The following is a 21,910-nucleotide window of genomic DNA, read 5'->3' as shown; positions in this document are numbered from 1 at the left end:
TGATGTTCACCCCGAGTGATGTTCACCCTGAGTGATGTTCACCCCGAGTGATGTTCACCCGAGTGATTTTCACCCCGAGTGATGTTCACCCTGAGTGATGTTCACCCCGAGTGATGTTCACCCGAGTGATTTTCACCCCGAGTGATGTTCACCCTGAGTGATGTTCACCCCGAGTGATGTTCTCCCTGAGCTGAAGCTTGAGCGCGCTTCTCCGGATGAACTGGACCCAGGCAGGAGCACAGGGGATTCTGGGGCCCTTGCCCTTCCTGTGCTGCGGTGGAGATCCAGGGCGGGTTCTAAACAGTAACAAGATGTTCCTGAGCACTCACTGCACACTGGCTTCTGACCGACTGGGCCTCCTCGAACGCTCTCACCTTCCTGGGGCTGCACGGTTGACGTCTGTGGCCGGTCCCCCTGCGCGGGTCCGTTTGCGAAGCTGTTCCACCTAGGTGCCCCTCTCTTGCTTTCTGAGGTCTAGGCCCGCCAGCGGGGGCTAAATACCCCCCACTTTCTCACAGAATTGCATTAGTCTCCAGGACACTGCGAACCTCCCTGGCCTGGAGAAGAGGAGCAGGCGTGTCTGCTGGCGACCCTTTCTGTGCATTGCAGACGGTTCAGTCCACTCTACAAACCACGCGTAAACACACTGGTCCAAACCTCCCCCATTGTAGCGAGGCCGGAGAAGAATACTGAAGTGACATCTTTCTGCGGAAGCGCAGAAGTGTCTCTTTCGATGGAAGGTTAGATAGCACTGGGTAAAGAATAAGCTGATCAACAGACTCCTTGAAGAGTGTGACGCTCAGTTAAACAAGCATCCCTCTCCGTGTTAGACTTTCTAGTCAACAAGCCTTTGGGCATTTTACACCTGCACAAGTTATACTCCCTTGGCAACCGGCTCTCTGGTTCACGTTGTTCCAGTTGAGATGCCTGTCACTCCGTGGGTACAGGGTACAGTGGCCCACGCCTGTAATCCCAGGATCTTGGGAGGTTGAGGCAGGAGGATTGCAAGTTTGAGGCCAGCCTCAGCAACTTAGTGAGGCCCTGCCTCAAAATAAAAAATTAAAAGGGTTGGGGAGGCAGCTCAGTAATAAAGCACCCCTGGGTTTCATTCTTGGTACAAAAAACCAAAACCCAAAAACAAAAACCAAATGCCGTCACTCTGTCCATGATGTTCCATCAACCCATCGTCCAAGCTGGCGAGCCCTCTGCTTCTTACTGCTCGGAGAGCATCACCCGGCTGGTAGGAAGGGACAGGGCCAACCCTGTGTCCTCAAGCCAACCCAGGGCCTGTGGCGCTCAGGTGGGTGACTTTTCCACTTCCTCTTGACCTCAACTATGAAGGGAGCTCAGCAGCTTCCCAACACGCCCCCACATTGTTCCTTTAGAAAGTTCTTCCGCAAACATTTGTCTCTGCAGAAACCCTCCGGGGTAGGCGCGAGGAGAGGGCGGCTGATCTAAGCGGCAGTGCTTCCTGGCTGGTTCCGGCCCTGTCCCTAAGCTGCCCTCCGTCAGTACGAACCTACATTCTTCTGCTGGATAGCCAAGCTCTTCGCTTGTCCGAACTTCACGTAGATCAGCAGTGGCCAACAAAAGTACAACACAGGCTGTCGGCACTGAAACTGTTCCAGGGGCCTGTGAGGGAGGAGAAGGGGAAGGGGCTGGTGCGCGAGCCCGGGGGGGCATCTTCTCTAACCAAGCTGTCCCCAGCAGCACCGTCCTAACCGTCATCACCATAAGCAAACTATTGGCCTCGTTACTTTCTTTTGTTTCCCTTGTGCTAAATCCCTGAGGTCTGGTGTGCACACCTACTTCACACCGCCACGTTCCAAGTGCTCGTGTCTGTGCCTCTTGAATTCACGGTATGGAGTTCGATAGAGATGCCCTCTGATAAACTGGCCATCGACGATGTCCACGTTATTCGATTTTATTATTTTGGGGGATGGCTCTGCAGTACAAGTCTGTGTGTGTGATTTTCGTGGGCAGGGTTTGTGTCTCTTTTAAAACCCAGCTACGTGCTGTCACAGAAGAATGAAGAATGCACTGGAAGAACCCTTGGCAAGGTAGTCGGATTTGCTCCCGCTGAGCGTTCCCTGCTGACCGCTCCATCTCTTTGATCACACCGGGGATCTGCCCTGCTAGTGGCCAGTTAGGCTGGGAAAGCTTCCGCCTCATTTGCTCTAGTGGAGTCTCTCCCGCGTGGGTCAGGGTTCATTTTCTGGCGGTCGCAGCCCCGTACCTAGCACGCAGTGTCATTCATTAAGATGAAGGACTGTTTTCCTTTCAAGGCAGCACGGTCAGGGCTTATTCTTCCTGATATGTCACCTGTAAAATTTTAATGATGATGTTTAAACTCTAAATGTAGCCATCAAGACAAAAACTGCCAGTTTGGAGCTCAGAGCGTGTGGGTGGGCTTCTGTTTTGGTGGTTTGAAACACTGTGGAACATCATCAAAATATGATACCCCAGAATCATATGGTATCAATCATTCCTAGATGTACGGATCTGCTCATTGCCAAGGCAGTTCAATAAGCTGGTGAAAACATATGGAATCTCTTTCTTATGAAATGTGAAATAAAACTTAACCACTCATGTCTCACAGCTTGCGACTTTAGTCATCCTTTGAAAAGTATTTTAATTTGGACCTTATGATTGAAATTTTGTTAGAAGCTTAACAGAGATTTGGAAAACCTTCATGGTTTGGAAGAGCGGGTTTCCTTACCAGAGGAGCCGCAGACCTGAACAGTGGAGGGGTGTGGAAACACTTTGGTGCTGCTTGTGTGGCTTCCTCCATGTGTTGGAATAGGGTCTGGGGACTCAGGGTCCCCATGACCCTGACTGAGAGGTGGTGCTCTCCATCTCCACGGTCCCCTGTGAGTCTGCCTCTTGTCTCCTGCTGACCCTGCCTGCCCCTGGTGACCCTCTGGTCTCCCTCCTGGACAGTCTGCCTCTCTCCTAAAGAGGGTTTGGGGACGCTCCTCCTGATACCCTGCTCCTCCTTTCCTTGCCGTGGGCCTGTGTGGGACAGGCCTGGGGTGGCGCTGGGAGCTCCCCAGTGGTGGAGGAGGAAGGACCACTTGCCAGCGTGGCCCACGTGGGCCACCAGCCTTGAGCTCGGGGCCCTGTTGTCCAGTCTCCCTCATCTAGGAAAACAGTCTGGCAAGTAGAGTTTTGTTTTTCATAGAAACCAAAGCAATCCCCGGGATAGTGAGTAGTGGACGGCGAGCATGAAAACCTTTGGGCGTCTGCAGCCCCACAGTCTGTCCTTCCTAGACCGCGACCTCTGCACTCTCATTCAGAACACCTGCCGTGTTTGAGAACGAGTATTCTCTGCAGAAGACCCTCGTCCCCAGGAAGGTAGGGTGCATCTTATTCACCTGTGGATCGGGGCCTGAAACCGTGCGCACACAGAGCCGCTTAGCGGAAGTGGAGTCAACTAGAGGGAAGCGAGCCGGGTGCGTGGCGAGCCTCCACACTTACGGGCTTCAGACCCACCACGATGCCATCAGTTCGCTGATTTTTTTTTCTTGCACCTATAAAAGGAGGTGAAACTTGGTGATTTCCCAACCTCTCTTCCAGTTCAAATGCTCAGTGATCTGTAAAATGAGAGGCTCGCTGTTCTAGAAGGGTCCTCCCAGCTTTGACTCTGCGCGACCCTTCCTGTGTCCCTCCGTCTCCCTCCGCGGACAGATTTCGGCCGTCCTTAGGAGTGGCGAGCTCGCATGCCTCGCCCGCTCCCCAAGCTCACGCAGGATCTGCTGGCAGAGGGACCCAGGCCACTTTCCGCATCCGAGGGAGCACTTCTGGTCTTCCCTGTCACCATCTTTTACCTTCTGTGTGGAAAACTGCAGATCAAAGAAGGAGCTAGTGAAGAAGGGAACGTTTGTAGTCTGCGGTTCCAGAGGACAGGGCAGCCATGGACACCCCCAAACGGAGGCGGTGTCGCTGAGAAAGCAGGAGGGAAGGAGGAGGCGAGGCGGGGACCACCCCTGGTCTCCCACTTTTTCCTCCAGACGCCCCATCTCCCTCTTGAAAAGTCCCCCGTCCCCTCGTCTGATTCCTTCAACTGATAATGGTGAGAGACTTAGCCATGGTCCGCACACTCTTTACCAGGAAGAGGGACTGTCCAGAACTTGTCCTCCCACGGGGCAAGGCTTCTGAGGAAGGAGCAGCTGGTTCTCACTGCCCAGCCCTGAGGAGGGACCGTGGCCTCCCCTCCCCGTCAGTGAGCCAGCATCCTCAAATCTCCCAGATCCAGCTTGAGAACGGCCCGTGGAATGGTGCTCTGGAGGGCACGCCCTGCCCTTCCCCTCCCCTCCCTTCCCTACCCTTCCCCTTCCCTTCCCTTCCTTCCCTTCCCTTCCCCTTCCCTTCCCTTCCTTCCCTTCCCTTCCTTGCCCTCCCCTCCCTTCCCTGCTCTTCCCTTCCCTTCCCCTCTCCTCCCTTCCCTTCCCTTCTCTCTCCTTCCCTTCCCTTCCCTTCCACCTGCCCAGAGCCTGCTACAGGACTGCTTCTTTTTTAAAAGAGGTTTTTAAAATTCAAATTTATTTACTTTTTACTTTTTACATGTTAACAAGCCTTTATTTTATTCATTTATTTCTAATGGTGCTGAGAATCAAACCCAGTGCCTCACACGTGCCTGGCAAGCGCTCCACCACTGAGCCGCAACCCCAGCCCTTTAAATTTACTTTTAAGTGATAGATAAAAACTTAAAGTCGTGCCTACTGACAGGGGCCGTGGTGTTTTGATACACGCGTATATGTTGTGTGTTACTTAAGTCAGGCCACACGTATCTGTGTCCCAACCTCGACCATTTCGTTATGGAGAAAACTTGTGGGATTCTTTCTTCCTGCCTTTAAGAACCTGCAGGACGCCACGTCCCCTCTAGTCGCCCAGCTGGCTGGCCGTTGGCGGCAGGCGGGACCCCTCGCCCTCTCCCACCACCACCCTCCCTGCCCAGCAGCCCCACTCTCCCTGGACTTCTGTGAGGCCCGCTCCGTCAGGTTCCGCAGGTGAGGTGGCCCTCCTGGGCCGGCCTGTTTCCCTTGGCATGAGGACGGCCAAGGGACGTCTAGACTATAAGGTCACCTTTCTCACTTTTCCCAACACGCTGCTGGTCAGCCTTCTCTTCCGGATTCTACCTCCCATGGCTGTTCCCGCCGGCCACACCCAATCAGTATTCAACACCTGCCCCTGAAGCCCGGGCAACGGGGCTCGCCCTATCAGCTCTCACCCCTTTCACGCCCCAGCCAATCAGCCCACACCCGGCTCTATATAAAGACAGTCCTTTCTGAGTAGAGCGGAACTGCTCGGGCGCTTAGCTTTGACCTGTGCCTCGTCTGAAATTCTTTCATGGGCCTTGCGCCTCCTGCCTACTTCACCCGCGGGAGGACGACTCCTGAGTTGCTCTCGGTTTGTTGCTCTGCTCTCTCTCCCGGTTTCTGAGGGCGGCTCTCGGACATCTCAGGAGGAAGAGATAAGATGCCATTCTGGCTGCTGTTTCCCCGGCGCCTCGCAGGTGCCGAGCGTTTTGTGTACACTGTCTCGTGTCCTCATGCGGAGGTGTTCCAACGCTATTCCTCTTGGACAAAAATAGAAACTGGAAACAAGGTCACAAAAGTTCCCAGGGTAGCCGACCTGGGTTCGAATTCAGATGCATATGATAAATCCCACTCTGTGCCAAATTTCGCCTCCCTAGAATATGACAAGAGCGTACAAAGAGAGGAAGACAGTGTGAGTCGGCCTTTGGTTTCACCACAGTTCTTTGATTTGGGGTGCCAGGGGCCCACGGCCTCCGGTGAGCGCACCATGGAAGGATATCCCCAGTCCTCACCTCGATTTTAAAATCCACGTTGTTGCTTCACAAGAGCTCACGCGTCCTGTGGTGGCGCTGGGACTGGAGACGGGAATTCGGTCACTGCCTGTTTATCTCACGTCAGTGCCCCTGGCATCTAAACCCCAATATTTGATCTTCAGAAGGTAGAAAAGTCAAGCCAGTCCTTCCTTAATAATTTGGTGGAGCAAGTCACAGGCTTCCATCTAAACTTCGGGTTATGCGATCCTATCACCTCGATGTGGCAGTTTGGGTTTAAGCACCTGTGTGCTTCCTACCACCCAAAATCTTCATGGCAGGTCGTCAAAGTTGGTAACCTTGATGACAGCAATGATCTGCCCCCCAACAATGAGCACAGCGGCAGGCTTCTCAGAGGTGGCACCAATGCTTCAGAACCAAGCCAGGGGCCAAGGGCCAGGTGAAAAGCAGGTACCAGCATCTTGACGTACCTGGAAACTGGGTCTTATCAAGAGCTAGTGGCATAGAGTTAAAGTATCAATTAAAATCTCTCTTTTAAAGTGAAATAAAAAATTAAAAAATCCATTTTCATGTCAGAAATACACGAGGGGTTTTATAAATCTCAGGCATGTTTTTGAAGCAAACTCCATAGGCACCGAACCAGGACAGTGTCGCCTCCCAACCTGCCACGCAGGGCCCTGGCCGGGTGCGGCAGCCCTGCCCAGCTGCAGATCCTGCCCCTGGCAGACGTCGACGCGGCGATGGGATTCTGCTCCTCCTCAGCGGGTCAGCGCCCGGCCAGCCACTCCCAGGAGTCAGACCCGACCTAGGTGCACCCCTGTGGATCAGGAGCAGCTGAATGGGTTCTGTCTTCAGAGACCATGTGCCGAAGCAGCTGTCCTCCCTAAGCCACCGTGGGTGACCAAGACTCACTGACGGCTGCTCCAAACAGGCTCAAGTCAGGGGGTTCCATCCACTGAGAGCAGGTCGGCTGAAGTGCTGGGAAAACTCCGTCGTAAATGGCTCCGTGACACCAACAGGCCCTCTCCCGTTGAGTGCTGGGGTGCACTCTGACCATGTGACCCTCGGAGTGGGTGTGGGGCCTCGGTGACCTTAGGGAGATGAATTCCTGTGTCAGAGAATGACTTTCGCTGGAGTTTTGTAACGACTGGCTGCAGACGGCCGAGGGGAAAGTCAGATCAAGAGCATTTCTGTAAAAAGAGAGAGATCTTCCCTCTTACTCCCTTTCAAGAAAATGAATGGCTGAGCATCACAGGGCCCGAGTCTTTTTTGAAAATACACCCTTTTATGTGGAGAAGGAAAGCAGGCCCTCTGAGCGACCCCTGTGGCTTTAATCCGGGAAGAAGCCCTGAGCCCCTGCTGACGTCACCGTCCCAGGCTGCCTAGCTGGAGGGCTTCACAGATGGCCTTGTCTGCACTCCACATCTGGCCAGATGAAGGCAGGAAGGGTTGATGAGGCCAGAACCATTAGGCCAGTGGTCCGTGCCCTGCTGCAGTTTAGGATCACCCGGGGAGCCTCACAGCTACTGATGCCAAGGCTCTGACTGAATCTGGGCCGTCGGGGGCTGAGCACTGGAGCAGGTTCCACACTGCCCAAGGCCAGGTGACTGAGGGGTGGTGGCCGAGGCTGGTGCCACCAGGGGAGGTGGCGGCCCGCACCCTCGGGGGTAAGGGAAGCCCCCAGAAGGAGGGCGGCAGCCGCAGCCTGGCTTCCACAGGCGGGAGGCTTCCCCTGCAAGCCCAGGCTGGGATCCTGGCTTCCATTCCCTCAGCTGCACAGTCCGGGAGGATCTTCTGCTTGGTCCACGTTCACCTGCCTCGGAAAGAGCCAGGCAGCAGCGCACACTGGCCCTCAGCCCCTGCGGGCTCCCCTCTTGGCAAACCTGCCCCCAGTTCCAGGAGCCTGCTCACCAGCTGGTCGGGCCCATGGGGTCCGCTGCGCAGTCCTTGGCAGGAGGCCAGCCGCCCAGCCTGCCTGTCTGCGTGGGTGACCCGCCTAGTTAGGAGGGGAACTTGGTGCAGAGCTGAGTCATGTTCTCTACTCACTTTATCAGGAACAAGCTGACCTCTGACCTCCTCCGCCCGCGTCCCATGGAAGGGCAGCGGCCACCTTTGAGATGCATTATCAGTCCAAAGATCATTTTTAGACGAGCTGTGAGAGAATGTCCCAGAAATTGCGCGAGGGAAATAGAAACGAGAAAGGGGATAACACATCAGACAGCGAGGAGAGCTCGTGATCGGCTTAAGAGGCAGTTAGCTGGGAATCCAAGGTTCCGGGATCACGGAGAGCCATAGTCACCCGCCAGATTGGGAAAAGTAGTCAAAGTCTGAGCTGCAAAACCGAAGGCTTGCCGGAACGCCACGCGATCCAGGACCCCGCTCTTCATCCCAGTGCACAGACACGCCCCTGGCCACGGTGGGCCAGACAGCTGTCACTCCACCCTGAGGACCCCGAGGTTTGGAAATGCAGGTGTTCCCAGCAGCGACCCCCAGGTCCCACTGTTCCAAGCGCACAGCCCCCCACTGTGCTCATCAGGTTACGAAATATTCAGGCAATTACTTGATTTAAAAAAGCGCTTCCAATAAATGATCTCATTTGTATTTCTCATGAGTCCTGTGACATTTCTTCTTCTCAGTTTTATTTTGAATTGACACATAATAATCGTACATATTTTTAGGGCTTGATGTGATATTTCAGTGCATCGTGCATAACAATCGAATCAGGGTCATTAGCGTCTCCATCACCTCAACGTTTGTTATCTCTGTGGCAAAACTTTCCAACCCTCTCCTCTGGGTGTTCTAAATGGATGACCCACCGTTGCCTATTGTGGCCCACCGAAGCTGGACGCCAGGCCAGGCCTGCTCCTGTCCACTGCGCCTGCGTCCACCCTCCCCGCACCCGGCTGGGCCTCTGCTCTGTGAACTTGGCCCTTCTACCCTGCATGTGCAGGTGGGGGGCCAGACGTGCAGGGGTGACCGTAGCCCCAGCACTGCGCTGTGCCCTGGGGTCTGGGCACTGCCGCTCGGTGTCCCTCCCACCAGCAGCCCCACCCTTTCTGCTCCGGTGATGTGATGTGTTTCCCTCACCTACTAATCCCAGCTAATGGGATTGAATGTAGGGCTAGAGCCAATTCACTAGCGCCCGTTTTAAGATTCATAGGAAAGAGATTTGCCTGGCGAACTGGAGTCCATAATAGGTAAAAGGCTAACAAGGCGTCGTGATAAAATATAACAGAAGAACCCAGTGGACAGAAGAAATAAATGACTCTTAAGGCAACAGAAATGAAAGCCACACATCTGGAGGTATCGATAGGACGAGGATCAATGGCGGCAGCGAAGGCCACACCATCAGCAGCTGAATGAAGGCCTTTCACCTCTCAGGGTCCTCCAGGGTCTGTAGAAAACAGCTCCACGCTCACGGGGATGACTCGAGTGTGGCACCCAGAGGCAAGGGTGGGCCTAACGGGGAGGACCGGGGTCACGGCACCTGGGTCCCACGTCCAGGCTGGAGTATGTGTGTGTGGGCGTGTGTGTGTGTGGGGGGGTGTGTGTGTGTGCAAGTATGTGCATATTTGTGTGTGTATGAGTGCGTGTGCATGTGCATGCGTTTGTGTGCATGTGTGTATGAGTGTGTGTGCATGCGTGTGTGTGTGTGTGCATGTGCGTGTGCATGTGTGTACGTGTGTGCATGAGTGTGTGCATGTATGAGTGCGTGTGCATGTGTGTATGAGTGCGTATGTGTGTGCGTGTGTTTGAGTGCGTGTGTGTGTGCATGCGTGTGCGTGTGCATGTGTGTGCGTGTGTGTGCGCACAACGAGAAGCTCTTAACGGTGCTGCTGGGAAGGGGGAGCTGGAGGCGGGTGCTAAGGACAGGGAGAGGTGGGCATGGATTAGAAAGGCCCGGCAAAGGCGGGAGGGGTGCCTCTGAGGGCAGGCGTCTCTCAGGAGGCCGTGGCTGGGACAGGGGAGAAAGTGCTCCTTTGCTAAGAAAGGGGAAGTTGGCCTGTGGAGAAGGGACAGGTGGGACCTCAGGGGCTGGAAAGTGGAGGAACTTTCCTGATTGCGCCACATTCTCCGCAAAAGGAGAGTTTGGCTCGACAGAACTTAGGGTCTTGGTGACGGAGAAGCAGAGGGGCCTGCTGGGCGCTCGCGAGTCGGGGAGTCTGGAACATCCGTCGGGACAGAAAAGGGACTGACCAGAAAAGGCTTTGCAGATGAGGCCTGGGTCAGAGGCCCAGGGCCTCCACCTGGACAGGGGGGGAGAAGGCCAGTGACAGAGCCCGAGGGTGCAGCCCACTGGTGGCGGCAGGAGCGCGGCTTCCTCCTTGGGTCACCCTGCTGACCAGGCTGGGCCATGGTCGCCGGGTCCAGGCGCCACCGCTTTCGTTGGTGTGAGGAGCCCTCGCGGAGGGCGTCCCGTGTCATCCTCTCCTGCGCCTGGAGTTCCGCCCTGAGGAGGGACCAGTCGGGAGGCCTGCAGCTCCCCCGGAGAGCCGGTGGGGCTTGGAGAGAGCGGTCAGTTCTGAGGGTCTTCCTGGTGGGCTGAAGGCGAGGGGCGAGAGGAAGGGAAGTATCTAGGTGATGGACGACGTCCAGGAAGGACAGACCACCAGCCGCTGAAACCAGGGCGAAAGGGGCGAGTGAGAAAGGAAGGGAAGGAGCTCCCTCTGACCCTCGGGTGCCCGCTCCACACCCCAGGGGTCTCACTGGGCGACACAGGCAGGGAGGCGCTCGGGCAGACTGGAGCTGCGCACTGGGAGCCCCTCCAGGGGCCGGAGCCCTGACCAGCACCATGGGGGCCAAGGGAGAGGGCGAGGAGGCGCGCCGCCCAGGTGACCCAGTGACCCGGAGGCAGCGGCAGCCAGAGGCGGAGTGGGCGACACGGAGAGGCCGGGAAGGCAGCTTGGGGACGGGAGGGGCGGCAGCTGGAGCCACACGGCAGGAGACGTTTTCAAGAGCCTGTTTGTGTGCCCAGGACGGTCCAACCGGAGATGAGCCGAGAGCGGGACCCAAGGCCGCACCTCCACGGCGGGAGACGGGCTGGAGAGGCCCTGGACAGGGACGGGCCGCAGGGCAGCACCACAGCCAGGCACCTTCCCTGCCTCAGTGGGTCCCGTCCCACAGAAGAGCGCAGCTTCTCAGGAAAAAAGTCAAGGTTTCAGGAGTCCAGGCTCGGGAGTCCAGGCGCGGGAGTCCAGACTCGGGAGTCCAGGCTCGGGAGTCCAGGCTTGGGAGTCCAGGCGCGGGAGTCCAGACTCGGGAGTCCAGGGTCGGGAGTCCAGGGTCAGCTGAGGCAGCACAGGGCGAACCTCCTCGCTCTAATTTTCAAATGCCTGGTCCTCTCCCAGGCTGCCCCGCTGGACATCCTCGTGGAGGGAGGGAAACGGAACCACCCCCAGCGCCAACGTTTGCACCAGAAGCGGGGGCTGGACTCCGGCCATGGTGGGCCTCTCCTCAGGTTAAACCCGTCCTGCTTCCTGCCTGAAGCGCACCTCGCGGAGGCCTTCTCAGGAGGCCCTGCTCACTAAGCCTTGTTCCTCCTGCTCTGTCCTGGTTTCTGTCCACTTTATTAAGGTGACGTGGACAGTGAAATTCGCCACTTTAAAACCTCAGGTCTGTGAAGTCTGACCAGTGCAGCAGGCTTGCCTGGATCCCACATCAAGACAGAAAACTTCCAAGCCCCAGGAAGTTCTGGTGCCCTCCGGGGTCAGTCTCCTCCCCTTCCCCGGCCCGGCCACCACTGGCCTCTTCTTGGGCCTGACCGTTTTGCTCTTTGCAGAAAGTCACGTGTGGGATCTCAGAACACCCAGCCTCTGGAACCGGATTTCCTTGGGCTGGTGTAGAGCATTCCAGAAGGACCCGTGCTACTGCAGGGGAGCAGTGCTGTTTTTGCTGCTGAGTAGTAGTTGATCACATGGACGCACCACACCTTTTGAACACGTTCCTCTGTTGATGGGCATTTCACTGTTTCCAGTTTTTGATGAATATGAATGAAGCTGCTGTAAACATTTGCAGACAGATTTTTGTGTGGACATATGGTTTTTCAATTCTCTTAGGTAAATACCTAGGAATGGGATTGCTGGGTCATAAATGTGTGTGTGTGTGTGTTAAGTATATATATATATATACACAAAACTGTCTAAATTCTGTAACAATTAGATATCCATACACACAAAAAAATTAACCTTGACCCCAAATTGTACTCTGCACAAAAAATAACTCAGGATAGGTCACACATAAACCTAGAATTAAAAAGTTCAGGAAGAAAAACGCAGCAGAAAATATCTGTGACCTTGCATTTAGTCAGAGACAGCTTAGGTTTGACATCTCAAGCCTGATACATAAAAGGCAAAAGTTGATAAATTGGACTTCATAAGAATGAGAACTGTTCTTCAAGAGACACGGATAAGAAAATGAAGACATGCCGCAGACTTGGAGAAAATATGCGTGAATTTCCTGTCTGATAAAGAGCTTGAATCTATCATGCACAGACTTCTCAAAACTCAACCGCAATGAACGAGCCGATGAAAATCACAGAAGCCATGACTAGACGCAGCAAGAGACAGGTGCACACAGCTCAAGTCAGCCCAGAGAGGCTCCGCGGCAAATGGAAGCCACAGCCAGACCAACTACACACCCGATAACAGGCCGTCCTCTGTGGCAACCCCAAGTGCCCAGAGCCGTGAGCAGCTGGGCCTGCCCTGTGCCGCTGGTGGGGTGGCGGAGGGCTCGCTGCCTCGGGAGCACGGAGGGTCTTCCAAAGCTAGCCAGGCAGAAGCGGGGCCGGGAGGCTTTGGAACGGGGTGGTTCTGCGTCTCGATTGTGGTGAGGGTCACACAGCTTTGTGCATTGGTCAAAACCTGCAGAACTAAAAAGGAAGAGTTTTTTCGTCCTGTTAACGTTAATCTTCAAAATCAGGAGGGCTGGAGTTAAAAAAGCAAAGGCAGCGATACCACTGCGGGACTTCAGGCAAGTGACTCGAGCTCTCTGTGCCTCCGTTTAAAAAATCTATAGATGGAGATAAAAACAACACCTTCCTCATACTGAATCAAACGCGCTAATTTATGCAACACATGCAAAGCACCTGGAATACCGCAAACCCTCTACAGTTATTGGCTCTATAGTTATTTTATTCTTGTAGTTACTCATACATGGTTCTCGGAGGATGTTTGGTGAGAATGAAAGAGGGCGATGGGGAGGGCTGAACGAGGAGGAGACTGAGGTCCAGAGAGTGCAGGACAGCGCTGCTGAGAGGACAGAGCAGAGCAGAACCCAAGGCACAGGCCAGTGTCCCGCTGCCCATGTGGCACCAGCCACCTGTTCCAGCACATGACTCCCTTTCACTTGCCACCTGCCAATCAAGTCGTTCCTGGAGGCCACAAGTGACCTGCTGGATCAATGACAGCTCCTCCACAGACCCAGACGTCCCAGCCCCCTGCGCTGACGCTGACCCTGGAGGAGCAGACGGCCAAGCACAGCGCCACCTCCACAGGCGCCTCCCTGGCAGTGCCTGCAATGCCGCTCTGAACACGGGCTCCGGCTTCAACCAGGCTGGTGTTGGCTGCTCAGAAAAGGGAGGGTTTGCACCAGAGTCCTGGAGGAGCATCGCGGACTCGTGGAGGAGGAGGGGGAGGAGGGGGAGAGGGAGGGGAGGGGAGGGGGAGGGGAGGGGAGGGGGAGGGGGAGGAGACCTGACAAAACCCAAGGCCCACGGGCAGGGCCTGTCCTGCTGGCCGCTTCCTCGCGAGTGGGAACCCTGAAAGGCTTCCTAGGGTCCAAAGCCCCACAACTTATTTTTGCTCTGGCTGTTCTTTCCAGAAGGCTGGTCAGTGCCTCTTCTGCCTCATTCATTTCCATCACGACCCCCTTGGGCTTCAGAGAGGCCTGTCTGCGCTACCCTGTCGTGAGCAGGCCGCCGACTGTTCACAGGTGGGAGGTGGAGGCAAGGGGTTTGAATGCCTGCTGCTAAAATCGCCCTCAGGCTGGCCTGCTGTGGGGATCCACCCTGAGAGCCGCAGCTGGGCTGGCTGAACCCCCGCAGCCGGAGACACCCAGAGTGCAGGTTACCGTGCACAAGATGAGCTGCGCCCCTGGAGTTCACGGCCACCGTGTCAGGGCCACGGTGTGGCCCAGTGGAGGGTGCTTGCCTGGCATGCACAAGGTCCTGGGGTCAGTCCCAGAAGGAAGGAAGGAAGAAAGGAAGGAAGGAAGGAAGGAAGGAAGGAAGGAAGGAAGGAAGGAAGGAAAGAGGGAGGGAGGGAAGGAAGGAAGGAAGGAAGGAAGGAGGGAGGGAGGGAAGGAAGGAGGAAGGAAGGAAGGAAAGAGGGAGGGAGGGAGGGAAGGTCAGAAGGAAGGAAGGGAGGGAGGGAGGAAGGAAGGAGGGAAGGAGGGAGGGAGGGAGAGAGGGAAGGAAGGAAAGAGGGAGGGAGGGAGGGAGGGAGGGAGGGAGGGAGGAGACACAGCCAGAGAAGACGCTGGGCCCTGGGAAGGCAAGCAGAGAGCACATGGGACCTGGCCAGCAGGAGCAGCACCCGTGGACTCCAGCACCCGCCTTGCACTACCCCACACCTCCAACCAGAGCCAGGGGTTTGCTTCATTTTACCTCCATCCATCCACCCATCCACCTCACTTCTTTTTTGTGGGGGGTGGTACCAGGGATTGGACTCAGGGGCCCTCCACCAAGGAGCCACACCCCCAGCCCTATTTCAAATTTTATTTAGAGACAGGGTCTCGCTGAGTTGCTCAGTGCCTCCGTGGTTGAGGCTGGCTTTGAACTCATGACCCTCCTGCCTCAGCCTCCCGAGCTGCTGGGAGTACAGGCATGTGTTCCCACACCCAGTTTTAACCCCGTTTCTAACATAAGAACTTTAAAAACACACAACCACAAAACCATTACATCACCAACAAAATCAGTAGTAACTATGGTGTATCATCTAATGCCCATCCCTGATCAATTTCCCCTGGTTATCTCAACATAGTCTCTTTATATGTGGTTGGTTCCAATCACAAAGCACAGTCACTATCTTCCTATACCGTGTTTGGTTAACATGTCCCTTAAGTTTCTTTTAATCTACAACAGTCACAGGTGGTTAGAATTACTTCATTTATTCTTTTAATTATTAAAAATCATGAATAGATAATGCTCACAGCTTTGTGAACCTCTTTCCCAATCCCCCCAACAGCATGAAGCAGGTGAAATGCCCCTTGGGCTCTCCCCAGAAGCCACGTCACCAGTTTTGGGTGTGGTTTCTAGAAATACTCTCAGCCCCTGAGGCTGGTGCAGCGTGTGGGCGGCCAGGTGGGGGGTCGTGAGCTCCAACACCTGTCTGACACTTACGAAGTATGAATCCCGGACACAGAACACAGCTTCTGTGCCTCAGGTTAATAACAGTTCCTGTCTCATGGGTTTGTTGAGAGAATTGAATCAGATAAGTGCTTGAATAATTATTTGTTATCATATATGTTTCCCCTTGGCTTTTCTCCAAATGGCAGAGCAATGCACATTTTCTTTTATTTGTTTGGTCTGGTTTTTCATCTAACGCCACGTCTGTTCTTATGGATCTGCTTCGCTCATTGTAATGGACTCAGAGTCCATTGTATGCAGGCACCATGGCTAGCATGTAAAGTATTTCCAACCTTTTGTCATCACCAAAGGTGTGGCCAGAAATATCCTCGTGACACTTCATTGGATTCATGTGCAAAGATGTTCATAGGATGGCCTCTTGGAGGTGCAACTGCAGACTTAATGGCACAGGCATCTCCAGGCCTGTAGATGCCTCCCACTCATTCACTGGCTTGCTGACTGTTTGCTCTCTCTCGATTATCAGCTCTGTGAGACAACAGGGACTTGTCTGTCTTGCTTGGACCCTCCACCTCCAGTCCCAGTGCCTGGCACTTAGTAGATGCTCAATAAATTAACCATTTAGTGAATAATTGGAAAACTAAAAAGAACGGAGCTTCCCCAGACCATCCTGCCAGTTTTGCGGGTGGTAAGTGAGCTGATGCCTCACCTGATAAGGAAACCCTGCATTTATAAGATAGTTCATTTCCTCTGCAGACAAGAAAATCTTGTCCTGAACACGAAGTCTAAAAATAGATTTGGCGAGGTTTCTCAATGGAAAATATTTCTTGTAGCACCAGAAATTATTTTCCCACAGCTTTGTGCTACATCAAAATATTGAAGTTGACTGAAAATACCCCATTCTTTAATCGTGGTGTGGGCTAGAAACCAGTGTTTTATTTTTTGGTAACAAAATATAAAAACCCTCCTCATATTTAAACTCCCCCAATTATCCCCAAACTTAAAAGGTCATTACAATTAAGGGAGACTTCAAAAAATTATCACTGAGAAACGCCATTAACAGTTTGGTCATCAAACTGTGTAGTTTTGAGTTATAAAACCAGCACTTGTTTATATCAGTAATTACATATGACCAATCATAGAAAAAAGTTTCCTCAAATCTCCCCTTTGCCAGTTTTCACAGGTGCATTCCATTTTTAAAAACTTTTTTATAGTTGTAGATGGACAGAATGCCTTCATTTTGCTTATTTTTATGTGGTGCTGAGTATGGAACCCAGTGCTCACACATGCTAGGCAGGTGCCCTGCCACAGAGCTACAGCCCCAGCCCTACAGGTGAATTCTATACAATGATGCTATCTCTAAATTTTTTTCTTAAATGCTTCATAAATTAGTAGGAACGTTCCCATTAATAGGATTTTAGTGATATTGGAAATGGTATAATAAAAGGATGGAGATTTAATTTTTAAACCTATGCTTGCAGATACTGATCGTGAAATTCTTCTAATTCTTGGTTCGCCCTCAGTTTTCCCAGACTTGCTGAAAGCCATCCCAGTGAGCATCCACGTCAACGTCATTCTCTTCTCCACCATCCTGACTGTCGTGACCATGGCGGGCACGGCCCTCTTCATGTACAATGCTTTTGGCAAACCCTTTGAGACTCTGCATGGTCCCCTTGGGTTGTATCTGCTGAGTTTCATTTCAGGTAAGTAAAAAATGCTACCTCCAGATACAAATGTGCTTTTTAATGTGTCAAAAGATGATCATCTAAATATAAAATCATATGCATATAATTTTATCACTGTAACGTGATCCATGATAGCAATCATCGTAGAATTACGTTATGGTCGGATATGAGGGGTCCCCCAAAAGCTCCTGTTAGTGCAGGACTCTCCAGAGGTGGATGATTAGATTATACGGGCTGTAACCTAATTGGTCCATCCTATTTTAAAGGACCAATTGGGTGGTAACCGTAGGCAGGGCCAGAGGAGGGAGGGTCACTGGAGACTGCCCTGGAAGGGGGCACCTTCCCTCTGACCCCTTCCCGACATCCCTGCTTCCTGACCCTGCCCTGAGCTGAGCAGCTTCCTCCCCTGGACCTTCTGCTACAAGCTGAGCAGCTGTCCTCCCCTGGACCTTCCACCGTGACGCTCTGCCTCACTCAGGCACAGAGCAGTGGAGCCAGCCGACCTGGACCGAGACCTCAGAAGTGGCAAGACCCAAGGTGGTTCTCGGGTATTTCGGTCACAGGTACGAAAAGGCCAGTTAAGACATTATTCAACAATGTGCAACTCAATAAGGACGTCACAGCAGGCTACGTGGATGATTCTGAGGCTGACCTTCTACTTTGGAAGTCGTGATCAGGAGAATGAATACTCGCGTTAGAATGTCAAGGAGCTGTGGCTCAGTGGCAGACCACTCGCCTCTCACGTATTAGGCGCTGGGCTCAATCCTCAGCACCACATAAAAATAAATACATAAAATAAAGCTATTGTGTCCGTCTAAAACTAAAAAAGTCTAAATATTTAAGTTAAAAAGCAGCGAGGTTTTATAAACATTGTGAATCCAGATTGACTGTATATATAAATAGAGAGATAAACATAAAACACACGTTGAACTTCATATGTACATGTATGTATTCTCTCTCGACACATATGTAGCCCCATATGTATACCTGGGGTGGGAGGCGACGGTCTCATTTATTGTTGTGGTTTTTATTTTGCTCATAATTGTCATTATTTCTGAAAGTTCCACAATGTGCTTCTATTTATGCAAAATCAGGAGAATGAGTAAAGCCATAGGAAGGGTGACAGGCTGGTGTTCCCCCAAGAGCTGCCTCAGCCTGAGGTCGGAGGCACCTGGGCAGGGAGGAACTCTAGACCCAGGAATTCACTCACTGATGGACACTACTCAGTAACCAGAGCTGATTAAAAAAAAAAAATGAAGATCCAGACAGCACCCGAGCATGCCTGCAGCGTCTTAGTGAGCAGGAGGAAGGAGAGGAGAAGATGGAAACAAAGCACACAGGTCCCCGTGGCCACTCTGCAGGAGAGCTCTGATTTTACCCCAGCCTGAACTTGCAAACGGTTCAACGCGTGGCCTCATTCTTAAGAAGGAACTACTCGGTTGCTGATTTCATAGAGACGACAACTCACACCAGCACACAGTCCAGCGGCCATCCCTGTTGGTCGGTTCTCTGTCCTGAAGCTGTCCTGGACTGCCAGCCGCCAGGCAGTGGGCACAGGCCCCTGTCCTCCCCACCATGCGGCCCCAGCCACAGACCTGCACGGGTCCCGTCTAGGAGGCCAGCTCTGCAGTCGCCAGCTGGTTCATCTGAGAGGCAGAGTGGCCTCTCAGGCCTTCCCCGTCCACCTGGGGCACGCACGCGCACAGTGAAGGTGCAGATGGTGGTCACCCACGAGGGCGGGCTGGGGCTCTCTCAGCGCTCGGTCTCTGGCAAACGCCTCAGCATGAAGCTCTCGCCGTGAGCAAGTCAGTGTGCTTGCCAACTTGAAAAAGGGGGTTCAGAGGAGATGTCCCAGTCCCGCGGACGTGAGCAGAGCAGGTCCCAGAGGCGGTAGGACAGGACAGGGGTGGGATAGAGCACCACCAGGGCTCGGCACGCCAGGGACAGTCCTGTTCTGCGGCCACATGCGGCAGCTGTGAGTGGCCGGAGGGAGGGAGAGGCCCCCTTCCCTCTCACCTGCCCAGCCCCGGAGCGCACATTGTTCAGAGCCTGAGTGCAGCAGGTGACAGGCGGGACGAGTCGTGAGTGTGGCCCCAGCACCACAGAGCAGAGCAGAGAAAAGCCGAAGCAGGGACACCGGCTTGGTCCTGGGGACGGACCCCAGCGCAGCTTCTGGGTGCAACCACAGCAGCCACTGGGAGACAAGCTATGGGCAGTTCTGCGATGTCAGACCTGATTGGTGCTCGGAAAGCGGGTGGCACAGAGAATGCAGGTTCACAGGGTCCCATCCCGTCTCTGCTGCCGGGGAGCCTGATGCTGGGAGACCCGGGCCCGAAAGCAGGCAGGACGGCGGCGGAGTTGGAGCTGGGGGCCAGAATAGGTGCACGGCAAGGGGCCGGGAGCCCAGGAAGGAAGACAGAGGACACGGAGGAGAGGCGCCAGTTCAGCCCCGCGACCTGCGGGGGCTCAAGCCCGGAGCCCAGCCCTCGGAGTTTTCGAGACTTCCGTCCTTGATTTTAAACACCAAGATTCTCAATAAGTTTGAAAATACTGTGCATGACCACACAACATGTGTGGGGGTCAGGTGACCAAGGGTTTGTGACCTCGGGGTAGGCAGGTCACTCCTGGAGCATGAGAGGGTCAGGTGACCAAGGGTTTGTGACCTCGGGGTACCCAGGTCACTCCTGGAGCATGAGAGGGTCAGGTGACCAAGGGTTTGTGACCTCGGGGTACCCAGGTCACTCCTGGAGCATGAGAGGGTCAGGTGACCAAGGGTTTGTGACCTCGGGGTACTCCTGCAGGTCACTCCTGGAGCATGAGAGGGTCAGGTGACCAAGGGTTTGTGACCTTGGGGTACTCCTGCAGGTCACTCCTGAAGCACAGAGCGCCTCATTCTCTGTGAATCCAAAGGCCCCCCCCGGAGCCCCTGGCGTTCGGGAAGGGTTTATCTGGAGCCGTGATGTCCACACACCCCAGCTCTAAAGCCCGGACTGCGGAAGGTGGGGCTGTGTAGCACGAACCACGAACCCCAAACGTGAGTGGACGGTCACACTCTGCAGGCCCAGCGCATCAGGGCCCTGGCTGGGTGTGATGCAGCTCTCCTCAGAGGGGCTTCCTCCCGCTCTCTTCAGCCTTTTCACTGCTGTGACCAAAAGACCTGCAAGAACACTTTTGAAGGAAACGTTTATTGTGGTTCATGGTTTCAGAGGTCTCCATCCGGGTCGGCCGACCACTGCTCTGGGCCCCAGCTGAGGCAGAGCATCATGGCTGAAGGATGAGGTGCAGAAAAGCAGATCGGGAGGCAGAGAGAGCTCTGCCCACCAGGAACAAAGCAGGTGCCAGAGTCGCACCCCAGGGCCTGCTCCTCCAGCCACAGCCTACCCACCCCCAGGCGATTTCTACGAGAGGGTTCACGCACTGAGGTCGAGGCCTCACAACCCACCTCTCCACCTCCGAGCTTCCTGCATGCCTCACACGTGGGCTCTGGAGGCACCTCACTCCCTCTTTGTCTCACCAGAGTGGCCACCTGGTGGCCTTGCTCGGGGCAGAGAAAGCGGCTGCCTTTTCTTCCCCATTGGGCCTTTTTCTCTTTCTCCTCCCTCTCCTCCTCCCTCCAGGTCCCCTAAGCTCCTCCTTTCTTTGTGCCAAAGTCATGGTAGGGCCACGTCTTCAGATGTCCACTTTCCTGCTGGACAGGGGCGCTGTCTTCCCTAGGCACGATGACGTGGTCTGATAGGTGACTGGCCTCTTTAAGAACTGTCTGGTAGAAGATGATGCTATCGCGTTGGAGGCAGGGAAAGAGGAAGGGATTCCAAAAGCATTCTGAAGGAGGACCTAAAGCATCTCAGGTAGCTCACTCAGTTAAGAGGGGTGGCGCTGACCAAGAGGGGTGGGACGAGGGAGAGACAGACAGGGTCCAGCACAGCCACGATGCAGAGCCATGAGCTAGCACCAGAAATCAAGCGTGCTGCCCGGGACGGGCCACGTCTGGGACGCCGGGAGACGTCCAGGTGTCAAGGAGACAGTCAGATCTGTGAGTCCAGAGCTTGGAGAAGAATCCAGATGAGTAATAAACTCAGGTGCTGTAGAGACGTGGACGTTGTGTAGAGCAATGAAAATGGATGCCGTGGTCTAGGCAGAGAATGTACTTAGAGCAGGGCTGCCCGGGCCATCCCTCGGGAGCGCCACCAGGGGCAGGTACCGCCTGGGCTGGGGCGGAGGAGGAGCCGGCCAGCATCCAGAGACAAAGAAGAAAAGCGGGAGAGTGTGGAGTTCCCCAGGCCACAGGAGGGGCATGTTTCAAAAGTACCGGTGCCCAGTGGGCTTGTGAAGATGGTCACCTTTGAGAGTGGACGGGGTGGGCGGCCGGGGCAGGCGGCGTGGGGGATGGGGGTCTGGGCGTGTGCTCCTGCGCCGACTTGGCGCTTCCTGGCGCGAGGCTTGGTCAGCCCCGGTGGAAGCCTTCCGTGGAGCGGTGCAGAGCGTCGCAGTTGAGTGAGCGTTCTCTGAGGACAGCATGAGCTGGCCCAGCCTTTGGGGACAGTGAGCACCGTGAAAATCGGGACCTATTACAGATTCTGTGTCGTGTCTCCCCACGCGGCCTCCTGTTCCGACTGAGCGCTACCAAGGCAAACAAGTAAGATTGCTGCCTGTCTTTGAAGGGGCTGCTCCTGGTGTGGCCCGGTCAGTTACGTCACCACAGCTGGGCACGGCCTACAAGGAGGCATAGTCAGGCATGAGGCACAAAGACGCGGAGACGGAAAACAGTCCCAAACAGAAGGATGCTGACGGCAAGCATCGGTTTCAGAATTCACAGTGCCCTGGCCTCTGGGATGTGTCTGACGGGCCCGGGGACATTATCCTGCAATTGGCAGTGGGCAAAGTCCACGTCCTGTTTCCACCCGGGGCCTGTGGAGGAGCTGCTGTCAGGAGTCTGAGGGGATTCAGGGTGTTGGGTGGAAGAGCCGGTGACGAGATGCTCCGCCAGGCTCAGCGCAGGCCTGGGAAAGAGCCCAGAAGGATGGGAAGAACATCCGCTGTCCCGGCAAAGGCGGGGTCCCCTTTCCACACGTGAGCGGGCGGCCCCGAGGTGTCAAGAGATCTCAGCCGTTCTGG

The 21,910-nt window shown here is 54.6% G+C and overlaps 1 protein-coding gene across 2 annotated transcripts in view; it reads left to right on the top strand.

The window, feature by feature from the left end:
* Nucleotides 1-21,910, top strand: part of Clrn1 (clarin 1) — a 32,176-nt gene that overhangs the window by 1,770 nt on the left and 8,496 nt on the right. For both annotated transcript variants that reach the window (XM_047564555.1, XM_047564554.1), the window contains exon 2: nt 16,634-16,813. In XM_047564555.1, coding sequence (XP_047420511.1) covers nt 16,634-16,813 — 180 coding nt within the window. The remainder of the gene's footprint in view (nt 1-16,633; nt 16,814-21,910) is intronic.

The sequence above is a fragment of the Sciurus carolinensis genome, chromosome 9 (assembly GCF_902686445.1).
Source record: "Sciurus carolinensis chromosome 9, mSciCar1.2, whole genome shotgun sequence".
NCBI lineage: Eukaryota > Metazoa > Chordata > Mammalia > Rodentia > Sciuridae > Sciurus > Sciurus carolinensis.
This window is presented reverse-complemented; position numbering and strand designations above follow the sequence as displayed.